Source organism: Polistes fuscatus, unplaced genomic scaffold (assembly GCF_010416935.1).
Source record: "Polistes fuscatus isolate 324 unplaced genomic scaffold, CU_Pfus_HIC Scaffold24, whole genome shotgun sequence".
In the NCBI taxonomy this organism is placed as follows: Eukaryota; Metazoa; Arthropoda; class Insecta; order Hymenoptera; family Vespidae; genus Polistes; species Polistes fuscatus.
Window position 1 is genome coordinate 1,706,273 of NW_025113101.1, and position 14,418 is coordinate 1,720,690.

The 14,418-nt window shown below is 36.7% G+C and overlaps 1 protein-coding gene and 2 long non-coding RNA genes across 3 annotated transcripts in view; 1 reads left to right on the forward strand and 2 right to left on the reverse strand.

The window, feature by feature from the left end:
* LOC122518289 (homeobox protein SIX3) overlaps positions 1-14,029 on the forward strand; it is a 59,127-nt gene extending 45,098 nt beyond the window's left edge. Inside the window, exons 2-3 of the mRNA XM_043637155.1 lie at positions 12,688-13,077; positions 13,169-14,029. Coding sequence (XP_043493090.1) covers positions 12,688-13,077; positions 13,169-13,526 — 748 coding nt within the window. The 3' untranslated portion in view covers positions 13,527-14,029. The remainder of the gene's footprint in view (positions 1-12,687; positions 13,078-13,168) is intronic.
* Positions 3,850-4,106, reverse strand: LOC122518320. Its single transcript, XR_006304050.1, has 2 exons — positions 4,042-4,106; positions 3,850-3,906 (listed from the first exon to the last, which is right to left on the reverse strand). It is a non-coding gene; the product is annotated as an uncharacterized LOC122518320 (long non-coding RNA).
* Positions 4,903-5,383, reverse strand: LOC122518323. Its single transcript, XR_006304053.1, has 2 exons — positions 5,295-5,383; positions 4,903-4,932 (listed from the first exon to the last, which is right to left on the reverse strand). It is a non-coding gene; the product is annotated as an uncharacterized LOC122518323 (long non-coding RNA).
* Positions 14,030-14,418: the final 389 nt, after the last annotated feature.

A 14,418-nucleotide genomic window follows, 5' to 3' on the forward strand; every position in this document is an offset into this window, starting at 1 on the left:
GAGGAAATTCGAACGGCGAATTTCTTCGGTTCATTCTTTCTCCGATTCCATCTTCTACGTCAACTTGGCGTCACAAAAAGAACCCTACGAGGAACGTTTAGGACACGTTAAGAGGCTCTTCACGATGTTTGCCAGCAAACACCCTTCGTTCTCGCGTAGCCTCGATAGCGCCCTTTGCTACTTCCCTCTCTCTCTCTCTCTCTCTCTCTTTGCCTTTCTCTTTCTCTTTCTATCTTATACTATTGAGGCACGAGAAGCCTAAGCATTCGTGTCCCTTTTACTCTCGGCCGTACAAACGGAGTCTGATTACATATTAATTATTTACCGAGCGATTTCTGATGTATGTACGCGTGTATGTGTATAAGCATGTATGGCGTGTATGGGTGTACCGCCCAGCTTCCACGGGGGACGGGTCATTAAATTAAATGAAACGCTGAATCCTCATTGTAAGAAGGAGCCGTGAGAGTTCGTGCCTCGAAAATGTTCATTGAAATTCGAGCTGCCCTACGTGCACCACCAACACCAACTGCACCACCAACTGCAGCAGCAACAGCAGTAACAGCACCAACTGCAGCAGCGGTTCACCTTCTTCTTCTTCTTCCTTCTTCCTTCTCTCTCTCTCTTTTCTCTTTTTGTTTTTTTTTCTTAATCTTTCTTCTCCTTCTTCCACACGCGAGAATGATTTTCCACTTACTTACCTACCTACCTACCTATTACTACTACTACTACTACTACTACTACTATGTCCGAAGGTTAACATAGTAATCCCTTGGAATTTAGTAGCTCTCTAACAAGCACACGTATTTTTCCATCAACTTAGACGTTTCCACATCCCAATAGTGTTCAGCTTTAGTCTTTTAACGTCGAACGAACCATATAGAAAGTTCAAACAAAAACTATAGTTCGATAAAACTGCTCGTTGTTTACCGTGTACGATGGTGAACGTTCGATGTTCGGGTAATTACATCCCAGGTAAGGTAATTGAGTTTTCGAATTCGTTAGTTCGTTCGTTCGTTCGTTCATTCGTTCGTTCGTTCGATTTTGTTGATGATAAGTTTTGTCTGATTTTCTAACCCAAATGCCATATTAATCTTTCTATATTTTTCTCTCTTAGGAAAAACGCTAATAAGACTGACAAAGATTATCCCTGTCATAAGAAGCAAAAAAAAAAAACTGAGAATAAGAAGATAAGGAAACACAGAGATATTTATTTTCGTAATATGGGACCCATTTCTATCTTCTTTCTATGGTTTCCTGATACCAGGAGGATAATCATAAGACATTCAATGGATTAACACACACAATGGATCAACGACATCAGTTTAAGAACAACGTACAATGTTTTATTAATTAATTATTATAAATAATATGTTATTTATCTTAAAAATCAGATCTACATTAAAGAAATGTAAAAAAAACTTTCTGTACAAGATAGAAATTTTTAAAATATACTTAAATTAAATCAAATAATTTGTTGAATTATTTATATTACGAAAAAACCATTCCTAAACAAAAACTCCAAACAGGTGAACAGAAAAAAAAGATATAGAATAATGCAACGTTAAGGTAAGTTATTTTTTAGTTACCAAACTTTAAACATAAATACGAGTTCCAAAATTAAAAAATTAAGAATCGGTATCTCATTTCTATGAATTTCGGACTTTTCCAAGAAATGACGTCATCAGAAATTCTTGGAAATGACGTCATCTGAAATTCTTGGAAATGACGTCATTTCTTGGAAAAGTCTGAAATTCTTGGAAATGACGTCATTTCTTGGAATTTCTGAATTCTTGGAAATGACGTCATTTCTTGGAAATGGCCGAAATCGAGATACCTCCTCGCACATCATGTGATCCTGTTACAAAATTAAATTTCCGACAAAATTTCAAAGTTTTCTCGAAAATTGACATTGTTAACAGGATCACATGATGTACGAGGAGGTATCTCGATTTCGGACTTTTCCAAGAAATGACGTCATCTGAAATTCTTGGAAATGACGTCATTTCTTGGAAAAATCTGAAATTCGTGGAAATGACGTCATTTCTTGGAATTTCTGAATTCTTGGAAGTGACGTCATTTCTTGGAAATGGCCGAAATTGAGATACCTCCTCGCACATCATGTGATCCTGTTACAAAATTAAATTTTCGACAAAATTTCAAAGTTTTCTCGAAAATTCAGAATGTTAACAGGATCACATGATGTTCGAGGAGGTATCTCGATTTCGGACTTTTCCAAGAAATGACGTCATCTGAAATTCTTGGAAATGACGTCATTTCTTGGAAAAATCTGAAATTCTTGGAAATGACGTCATTTCTTGGAAAAGTCCGAAATTCTAGGAAATGACGTCATTTCTCGGAATTTCTGAAATTCTTGGAAATGACGTCATTTCTTGGAAAAGTCCGAAATCGAGATACCTCCTCGCACATCATGTGATCCTGTTACAAAATTAAATTTCCGACAAAATTTCAAAGTTTTCTCGAAAATTGACATTGTTAACAGGATCACATGATGTGCGAGGAGGTATCTCGATTTTGGACTTTTCCAAGAAATGACGTCATCTGAAATTCTTGGAAGTGACGTCATTTCTAGGAAAAATCTGAAATTCTTGGAAATGACGTCATTTCTTGGAAAAGTCCGAAATTCTTGGAAATGACGTCATTTCTTGGAAAAATCTGAAATTCTTGGAAATGACGTCATTTCTTGGAAACGGCCGAAATCGAGATACCTCCTCGCACATCATGTGATCCTGTTAACATTCTCAATTTTCCAGAAAACTTTTAAATTTTGTCGAGAAAATTTTAAAATTTTGTCGGAAATTTTATTTTGTAACAGGATCACATGATGTGCGAAGAGGTATCTCGATTTCGGACTTTTCCAAGAAATGACGTCATCTGAAATTCTTAGAAATGACGTCATTTCTTGGAAAAATCTGAAATTCTTGGAAATGACGTCATTTCTTGGAATTTCTGAAATTCTTGGAAATGACGTCATTTCTTGGAAAAGTCCGAAATTCTTGGAAGTGACGTCATTTCTTGGAAAAATCTGAAATTCTTGGAAATGACGTCATTTCTCGGAAACGGCCGAAATCGAGATACCTCCTCGCACATCATGTGATCCTGTTAACAATCTCAATTTTCGAGAAAACTTTTAAATTTTGTCGAGAAAACTTTAAAATTTTGTCGAAAATTTAATTTTGTAACAGGATCACATGATGAGCGAGGAGGTATCTCGATTTCGGCCATTTCCAAGAAATGACGTCATTTCCAAGAATTTCAGACTTTTCCAAGAACTGACGTCATTTCCAAGAATTTCAGATGACGTCATTTCCAAGAATTTCTGATGACGTCATTTCTTGGAAAAGTCCGAAATTCGTAGAAATGAGATACCGATTCTTAATTTTTTAGTTTTGGAACTCGTATTTATGTTTAAAGTTTGGTAACTAAAAAATAACTTACCTTAACGTTGCATTATTCTATATCTTTTTTTTCTGTTCACCTGTTTGGATTTTTTGTTTAGGAATGGTTTTTTCGTAATATAAATAATTCAACAAATTATTTGATTTAATTTAAGTATATTTTATAAATTTCAATCTTGTACAGAAAGTTTTTTTTACATTTCTTTAATGTAGATCTGATTTTTAAGATAAATATCATATAATTTATAATAATTAATTAATAAAACGTTGTACGGTGTTCTTAAACTGATGTCGTTGATCCATTGTGTGTGTTGATCCATTGAATGTCTTATGATTATCCTCCTGTTATCAGGAAACCGTAGAAAGAAGATAGAAATGGGTCCCATATTACGAATATAAATTTCTCTGTGTTTCCTTATCTTCTTATTTTCAGTTTTCTTCTTGCTTCTTATGCCAGGAATAATCTTTGTCAGTTTTATTAGCTTTTTACCTAAGAGAAAAAAATATAGAAAGATTAGCAAACGAGAAGAAATAAATGTTACAAAGAGAGTTCTTCTTGTTCTCAAAAACGAAGGATGCTATTGCAAAAATATTAGCACCATTCGATTCAGCGTCGTCGACTTACCCTTAGATCAATTTTCCTCCTCCCTACCCCAAATTTAGGATGTCTGGCCCTATTTCAGTGGACTATGCAGTGGTTGGAGGCTGGATGAACTAACTGTGTTCGAACAAATACCGAAAAACAATTATCCTTTTCTTTTCTTTTCTTTTCTATCTCTCTTGTTTCGTTCTCTCATGGTTCGATGAAGTTTACAACATTTTCGTTTAGCCCAAACGATTATTTTCTTTCCCCCATTGATCCTACGCGCGTACGTATGTTTTCCAATTTGGAAAAATGCAGCCCAGATGATCGATCAACCATGGATAATTGTTACATATATTTTTTATGTTATCGTTGTCGTTGTTTATCTTTTGCCATTGTTTTTTTTTTCCAAACGAAATAATATCGTCTACTTTGAAAATTTGAAACAACAGGGATTAGGATCTTCTGCCCATTTTACTTTTTTTCTCCTCCCTCTTTCCCTTTTTTTTTCCTTTCTCTCTCTCTCAACCTACTCTCTCCAACCTACTCTCGAAGGTCGTAACCAAGAAGGATTTAATTTTCAAAGATTTTTCCCACGAACTGGCCGGTACACATATACATAGGTAGGTACATAGACCCTTTTTTCGAGGATCTTGGCAAACATACTTGAAACCGTCTATGTTCATCTTCTTGTAGAAAAATGTTTGTCATCCCCATAGTCAATGACCACACTACCACCATTGCCTTCCTTTTCGGACAAGAAAGAGAAAATGTCGCATGACGCGTTGTCCTTCGTTTCTTTCTTTCTTTCTTTCTTTCTTCCTTCCTTCCTTTCTTTCGTTCCTCTCCTCCTCCCCCTCCTTTCCTCTCTTCACCAACCCTATTTATTCTTGACCATATTCCTTTTTGTCTATCCTTTCTTATGGTAAATACCTTAGGAAATAATTTCATCGTTTTACACAGGCGACAACAATTTTTCTACGAATTTCGATTTAATATCATCAAACTTTATGACAGAAAATATTTTATCGGATGTTTGAAAGCAAATTAATTAATTTCTTTTTTATCATCGATCGAGGAATAGTCATTAATAGAAAACAACGACATTTTCAAATGAGAATTAATTAATTCTGTCTATACGATTGATTAATAAAACAAAAAACTCACTTACTTACCGAATATTTACCTAAATGTTGGAAATATATAACGCGAGACAAAAAAAAAAGTATTTGTTTTAGAAAAAAATAGACAACATGGGTAGAACGAGAGGAGGAGAGGGGAGGAGTATCGATTACCGGTTGAAAAATCTTGACAAACGTATTGAACTTTAACGGAACAATACTTTCTATCTCCTATCTCTGGCTATCCTTTTGTTCCCCCCTTTTAGCAAACATTTGTCAGAGTTCTCAGGGTTGTTGTCGTTGCAAATGGCCGGTCGTCGTCGTCGTAGTCATCCTCGTCCTCGTCCTCGTCCTCGGTAAGGCCTGACGATGAGGTGAATCGTTCAGTTAACTCGAACAAGCTTCTTATCTTGGGTACGTCTTTCCAGCCGGATACAAAATCTTGCGAATTCACGTACTGGTCGTTTACCGTGTTCACTACAACGTGTTAAAAGTACTTTACTTTACTTTACCTTACTTTACTTTACTTTACTTTACTTACTTCTTTTCCTTTTACTACTACTACTACTACTACTTATTCTTCTTCTTCTTCTACTTTTTCTTCTTTTTAATTCTTTTTTCTCTTCTCTCTCTCTTCTTTTCTTACACGAACGAACGAACCTTCTTTGTAACGTGCCTACGCGCTCTTTATTATCCGGCCGATGCATCGTCGAAATGCAATCGCGATAAAGTAGACCGCGTGCGAGCCACGATTCGTCTCGGTACTTCCGTTCGCAACGTTTCTTTAACACCCGGTTGGGTGTCCGTCTCTGTGTATATGTGTATGTATGTGTGGTTCGGTTTTTCTGGAAAAGAAACAAGAAAAATAATCCCAAGATATCTTAACCTTATCTTTCTTTCTTTCTTTTTTTTTGTTTTTTCAAAACTTTTCCAATCAACTTTCATCGAAAAAGCAACCCCCCAAAGAGAAAATAATAATAATAATAATAATAACAATAACGTCTAGGATCGAAGAAAAAAAAATGACGAACCTCCGAAAGACAAAGGAATCATTGATAGAAAAAAAAAAAAAGAGAGAGAGAGAGAGAGTAAAAAAGCTTTCCAGTTCAATTGAGAAGTCTCGTTTGCTCATTTTAACCGGTTTGACCTCGGACAATCAATCCCCGGGAAAGGGACGGGGATTTCAGAGGGGGGTTGGTTGGCGGCTTTTGCGTTTAGAGAGAGTGAGAGAGAGAGAGAAAATGAGACAAAAGCTAAGTATAATAAGAGAAAGAGTAAGGAAGAGAAACCAAGAGGGTTTTGCGAGGGCGAATAAAGAACTGAGCATCGGGGGGGTCGGCTCGACTCGAGCAAGTAGGCCCGTATCGTTTTAACGTCTCTATTAGCGGCTATTAAAAATGAACTAGCAAAGAAAAAAAAAATAAAAGCAGTGAAACGAGTAGTAATAGTAGTAGTAGTAGTAGTAGTGTGGGTCCAGAATGATGAAGAGGGAGAAGGGGGCAGGGGACAGGAGGCAAGGGGGGGAAGAGGGGGGGTCCTATGGCTAGGTTGAAAATCGCGGAGGTTCTCTGTTCACATGCCCTTCTCCTCCACTTCGTACCAAGGTATCCAGTTACCTTTTGTCAGAACCTTCGTCGTGGCTCAGATTCTCGAACGATATGTACCCCATTGTGTGTGCCGGGTATTTAGCATGGCACGGGGTTGGTCCCAAAAACTCACTGACGTGAGTGAGACGGAGAGAGAGGGAGATGAAGATGAAGAGAAAAAAAGAAAATAAAAGGAGAGAGAGAGAGAGAGAGAGAGAGTAGACCAATGGCTCGTACCACATACAAAATCCACGATATCCCCTGACACGGGGTAGATTCTGTTAAAATGATATCCCCTTCCCCCCCCTCCACTCCTCACCGTCACTCTTCTTTTCTGAGGTCCCTTCCAGACTGGATTCTCCGATGATCGAGATATCGCTATGAAATCGATCGTTTCCCCCTTCTTCTTTTTTACTTTTCTCTCCTACCTAGCTTTTTATTTTTATTTTTATTTTTATTTTTATTTTACTTTTCTTCTTCTTTTTTTTTTCTTTTTTTTTTTTTTCTCTCTATATCATCTCCCTCTTCTTTTTTCTCGACCTTCTTTCTACACAGATCTATGATAGATTAGGAAGGAATATGTTTGATAGGGGATATAAGAACAAAAAATTGGAGATAAAAATCGGTAACAGATATTATATTCGGGGTTGCTTGGAAAATTAATACCAAATTTTTGAATATAACGAATTTCGAGACAATACACGCATTTTTATAGTTTGGTGTATCTTTGTAAATCGGGGTAATTCGATACTTACGTATCTGTTAAGTTGTCCGAAGAATATACGTGCCGATCTTTTTGAAAATGTATCAAAAATCGGCACGAATTTTAAGTACAATCAAATAATACTCATACTACTATCTTACGAAAAATGTATTTCAATTAAAAATATAAATAGAATGTTGATAAAAATCAGCACAAATTTTAAGAACAATCCAATACTCATACGAAAAATGTATTTCAATTAAAAATATAAATAGAATATTGAAAAAAATCAGCACAAACTTTAAGAACAATCCAATACTCATACGAAAAATGTATTTCAATTAAAAATATAAATAGAATGTTGAACAAAAATCAGCACAAATTTTAAGAACAATCCAATACTCATACGAAAAATGTATTTCAATGAAAAATATAAATCCCAAATATCTAATGAAAATCGTTACACAAACGTACAAACCCAATCCGATATAATATAATCGTCAAGAAATACATTATAAACAAGTATATTATTTACTTGACGATTAAATTAATTCTCTTATGGATAAATAATTTGCGTAGAGTCAAAATGATTTCTCGATTCGCGATATAAGTTTGAAGAAAATAAGAAAAAAGAAAAAAAAAGAGAAAAGAAAAAAGATCCACGTCGCGATTCGAGTGAGCATCATTCGCGTAATTACAGCAGCCTCGGTCACGGCTCCCGACCCTTTCTTTCTTTATTTAATTCTTTATTTCTTTATTTCTATCTCTCTCTCTCTCTCTCTCTCTCTCTCTCTCTCTCTCTCTCACCGTCATCGTCTTTCGTGCATAATACTTTATAATATACGAGGGATTTCAAAAATGACTCGTCATGCGGCGTAAATACTTAACGGCAGGGCGCATCCTCATCGGTCTCTGCAGTCTCTCTCTCTCTCTCTTTCTCTCTCTCTTTCTCTCTCTCTTTCTCTTCCTTTCTTTCTTTCTTTCTTTCTCTTTCAGTCTTTCATGACTGCTGCACCTGATACTTTCATTCCCCTTCTCTTTTCGCAGCTTGATGAATTTCTTTTTTAATCAGCCGAACCCCGCGTGGACGGCAAACCCCAAAAGGATGGATGGATGGATGGATGGATGGATGGATGGATGGACGAATGGATGGATGTGGATCTCACCGTCACCTGTACACTCTTCCTTTTTTTTTTTTCTCATTTTCTACCTCATACTTTTTCCTTTTTCATAAACTTTTTATCCGGTTTTGCGATTCGCAACGCGAATCTCATCAAAGAAAAAGAAGGGGGGGGGGGAGAAAAAAAGAAACCATAAGACGAATACTCGTAACACGCGCGCTTCCCAACGGCAACTTGCAACCAAATGCACTTTTCGAATTATCAACGAAAGAGTTGAATCGAACTACTGGCTTTACAAGGACTTACGAGAAAGAGAGAGAAGAAAGAAATAAAAACTAGTAGTAGTAAAAGTGTGTGTATGTGTATGCGTGTATGTGTGTGAGTATGGAAAAGGTGGTAGAGAAAAAAATCGCATGGAAATAATTCTGCGAGTATCGGAGGATCGTTAAGAAAAGAGTGGCCGGAGGGAGGGGGGGAAGGGCCTCGCTTTTTTATTTAAAAATAAAAAAAAATAAAAAAAAAAAAAAAAAAAAGAAAGAAAGACGAAACCCTCGAAACGAAACGTTTCACGATCGATTCGCGACGATTCACGCGAGTTTCGAGAGTAATTAATCGTACGTCGACCTACCTACCGCCCATCTCTTCTCACACACATATATATGTGTGTGTGTGTGTGTGTATACGTATAGGAGAAAGAAAGAGTTGAGAAAAGAGACAGGTATAGAATAAACGAGAGACGAGAATAATGAGCGCGGTGATTCGGTATTAAAAGATCAGAGTAACGTAATACCTGGCCTCTTCCAGTCTGCACACCACCACCATCCTCCTCTTTCTTACCCCCATAACCATAACCCCCATTTCTTACGTGTCGTTGTTTTTTCTTTTTCTTTTTCTTTTTCTTTTCTTTCATCTTTTCTTTTTTAATAATAAAAATCGACATCGGGGTTAAGGCTGTGAAACATCCGCCGAGTTTTCAGCCACGCACGCACGCACGCACGTCAAAGTGCTTTACTTTGCTTTTTCAATGGGTGAAGGGGAGGGGGAAAGGATCTTTGGCAAAAGGTGATTGGTTGAAAGAAAACGTGAGCTTTCGGCTCGCATAATAAGTCGTGCCGCTCGTGCTGCGGGTGGGTGTAGTAGTATAATATTATAAAAAGAATAAAAAGAGAGAAAGAGAGAGAGAGAGAGAGAGAGAGAGAGGAGAGAGAGAGAGAGAGAGAGAAAGAGTGAAAGACAAAGAGAGAAGAAACGGTTCTTAGGGTTCATAATTAAAACGCGTCGTCGACTGTCTCTTAGTTAAAAGAAAGAACCTGGAAAGGGATAGGAAGGAAGGTAGAAAGAGAGAGAGAGAAAGAAAATACGTGTGGGGGTTCGATTACCATGACCAAACGTGTTCCAAACAGGCCCACGTGAGAGTTGTTCAACTCGAATTATATCTCACTACGTTCTAACCCCTTTTTTTTCTTACCCCCTTATTCTTTCTCCTGTTCTATTATAACGAAATTGGAACCTATTATGCACCTATCTTACTATGATTTATGTATACCTATTTACCGATTTGCACCGATTATTAATATGTAATAGAAAAGTGTTATATTATATAATTAGAATTTTGTATGATCGAATTTGTATTTAATTCTATCGATAACGGTGGTGTTTAATTTAAAAAGAAAGAAAAAAGGGAAGTCGATCAATTCTTTTTTTATATTTTAGAAAATTAAATTTGTATGTATTTTATTTTTATATATTGTATGTATTATATTTTATATATTGTATGTATACAAATTTAAATTTGTATTTTATTCTATCGATAACGGTGGTGTTTAATTTAAAAAGAAAAAAAGGAAATCGATCATTTCTTTTTTTATATTTTAGAACTATTTCTACACATTTTTATATGATTAAATTTTTGTTCTATTCGATTGATAACGTTGGTGTTTAATTTAAATGGAATAAAGAGAGTTTATCATTCTTTAAAATGTTTGAACTATTTCAAATGTTAAAGGAATATTTAGTTTACAAAAGAAAAAAATCCCCTTTGCAAAACTTGAAGAAGGATGAACGTATACCGAAACAGATTTTAACAATTTTTCCGTGTAAATCGAATAAAATAATGGATACATTTATTATTATTATCTTTTTCTTCTTCGTTTAATTTTGAATTTTATTCATTTTCAAAAAATAATGACGAGAATAAGAGATACATTTTGTAAGATTCTTCTTCTCGTATTCGTATGCAAAGAAACAAAAAAGGAATAAAAAAAGAGGAAAAAAACAGAAAGAGAAACTTTCCCATAAAATCGAATTCGTAGTAACGAATGAAATACGAAAGAAGAGGAAGAGGAAGAGTAGAGAGAATCTTCTTGTCTCGATAAAAGAAGAAGAAGAAGAAGAAGAAGAAAAATCTACTCCAGGATCAGTTGTGGAGGTGTTACCGTGGTAACAGTTCGAACCTTCAGGACTCGATTAGCAACGAAAATACGAGAGAGGATCTTGGGAGGTCTGTCGGTTTCAATCGATCTGAAGTTCCGAAGGGCTTTTAAGGGGACCGCAAGCTTTCTTTCTCTCTCTCTCTCTTTCTCATTGTCTTTTTCAAGTAGCAAAGGATTCTTCATCGTAGACAATAGCTCAGAAGACCATCATCGATTCTTACCATCTAAACGTCAAAATCTTCTTTACTACTAAAAGTATTTATTTCCCCTTTTCCTTTTGATTTCTAACACGCGACGACGCTACGCTTGTTAAACGAGGAAAGGTAGAAGAAAAATAAATAAATAAATCTATCGAATTGTATTATTTTACGAGAATCGAGAAATAAGAAGAAGAAGAAGAAGAAGAAAAAAAAACGGGGTTCAATTTCTAAATGTTCCTATTGTTACGATATTTTGTACATTTTATTTCGTCGCGATGAAAGAAAAATATTTTATCGTGGATTTATATATAACTCGACGAAGTATTTCTACGCGTAGTAAAAAAAGAGTGTACTTTAATTTAATATAAAAATTCGTGAAAATCCGTTTGTGTTCTAAGTATAAAAAAATATTAAAAGTATATTCACGAGAGTAAATCGGAAACGGATCAATCAACTTTTGTCTAAAGTATGTTTTTCTCAGATTATCATAAGTGCTTGAAAAATCGTGACACCCTATATATATATAATAATACGATATATCACGAAAATTATATCGAATCAACGAGTATCATCTATTTAAAACATAACTCGTAATCTTCGTGTGAGGTAAAAAAAATTCTCTTTCCCTCCGAGCCCCTCACCCTCACCGTAAACACACAAACTAACCGTTTCCCTGTCGACGAGTAAGTGCGAGAATGAAGAATCTCTTTATGGATAGAAAGTTATTCGTCATTTCTTGTCGCCCGGAAGAAGGATAGGTCGCGTGGGAAGATTTTTGTTGAGTTTCTATATCTATTTCTAATCTCTCTTGAGTAATGAGGTGGATCCCTTCTTCTTTCCTCTTTCCCTCTCTCTTGTTCTCTCTTGTTCTCTTACCAAAGAAACTAACACACAAACGAGCAAAGAAGAATCATCGTTACTCTCCCGTGAATCCTTGCTGCTCACCTGGGAAGGATGAACCCACTCATTAATTACGCGTGCGCACCGGTGTGATGACTGGAAACAAAAGCGTTTTCACTAAGGTGCACATCCAAGTTTCATATATATGTATATGTATGTATATGTGTATATGTATATGTATGATGAACCAAGAGAACGATTAAAATTCCCCAACGATGATCTTACACCTACGCACACCTCTTCTTCTTCTTCTTCTTCTTCTTCTTCTTCTATCTAAAGCTGACCAGCTTTGAGACTTTGTACTGGCGATGAACTTCGTTAACCTTTTCGTCAGACTGTCCGTTCATATCGAGTAACAGATACACGATTAAGTTCGTGAAAATAAAGGACCAAGACAATGGCCGTCGTATTATTATTGTACCTACTCGTTTTATAGCAATCTGTTTCTTTCTTTTTTTCTTTTGGTTAAACAAAAGATATAATGTTGTATCTTTTTATAATACTTTACCTTTTATGGATTTAACTTACTATGAATATATTTTCACACCTATCTCTAATATTATCAAATAAGTCATGTATTTCAACAACAAATAATAGCATTTAAACGTACGATTATTTGCTTCAGATTGCAGCAACAATCGAGCCCGGGAAATGGAAACAATCGACGTAATTTGAGTCCAGGACCAGGTGGTAGCGATTCCGAGGATTCTGACATTTCACTCGGTGGAACATCCCAAGCATCGCCGAATTCCTCGCCAACCCCGACTCATCAACCCTCTCCCGTACCATTGGGCCCGCTCGGGCCACTTCCACCACCCGGACTGAGCTTTCGTTTCGACCCAAATCAGCCGTACCGATTTGGTCAAACGACAGGCTTCAAATTCCCAGGTGCTTTTAGATATAGTCCTCATAGTCCCCAACACAATCACCCGAACATCGTAGGTGGTGGAATGTTCAGGCTTACCGAAACCAGTCCCTTTCAAGCGGTAGGACCAAGGGGTGATCTTGGATCAAGGTAAAAATCACTCAACAATTCTTAAATGACCCTCCCCCCATGTCAATTAATTAAACAAAAATATCAAACAAATGTGTTCGTCTATTCGTAGACTACCAGATCCACTTGGGCTACCACCGCCAAGGTTGCACCCTCACGAAGGTTTGCTACATCATCCGCATCCGCAGCATCCTTTACCCGAGGGAATATCCAGGATATCTGAGGGCTCCAGGTTATCCGATGGACTCTCGGAACCTCACAGTCCGCCATTGATGGCAACGAATCTGTCGGTAACGGGTCCGTTGAGAGTGGCTGTTCCAAGTCCACACACCCCATCCTCCAGGGGCAGCCCATCCTCGAATCAGCCCACTCCTCAGGGCCAGGCTCAAGGTCAAGGTTTAATAAGGGTCGCTACGCCACCGGTCAATCCAAAACCACCACAAATTCACAGGCCATTCTCGCCGGCGTGATACGACAGGTCTTCTACCGAAAACGAAGAAATCGTTGTTGTTACGGACGACAACGCGGTTGAAGATAATCGTTCGTTGATCTCCAGGTACGAAGTGACGACCGGTAACTTACAGCAAAGACATTTCGAAGTATTGTGAAAATTCATTGACGAGTGAAAATTCATCGAGAACGAACGATCTTCAAACGAAGAAGAAAAGAAAATCTTATCTATGATGATCGGTGTGCAACTTTGGGGAACCTGGAGTGGGGGAGGGAAAGAGGGACGAATGAATCTGTGAATCAAGGTGAATATATTTGTCACGCGGGACGGGGGACAGGGTTCAGGAAACGTTTTGAAAAAAACCAAACCCCGTTTGTGTGTTGTGCGTGCGAACAAGCAATATTACTTCGCGAAATTTTCTTCTAGTGATTTTGCGAATAGGTACCTACTATTACCGCATTTTTTGGATCGTCGGATCGAATGGATACGAAGAACGAACGAACAAAGAAAGCAAGAAAGCAAGAATGAAAGAAAGAAAACAAGGCCGTTTGTGCGGGTTCGATTGGTTCGTGATATTTTAACGATTATAACGTTCTGTGTGATGAGTGATTATATGTTGTTAAAGTACGAATGAGAGTGAATCGTGTCGAATCGATTGCACAAAAGAGAACGAGTGCAATAATCTCGATCTGTATTATGATGTAAGAGAAATAGAGAAGGGAGTAAAAAAAAAATAAGGGGTGGGAGGGTTATTATTATATAATATGGTTGATATATTATTAGATTGTATATCATTTTTCTTTCTTTTTTTTTTCTTTTTTCTTTTTTCTTATTTCTTATTTCTTTTTTCTTTTTCTTTTCTTGCGTGTGTATATATATATAAAAATTGAGAATATAATTATATTAGAGTC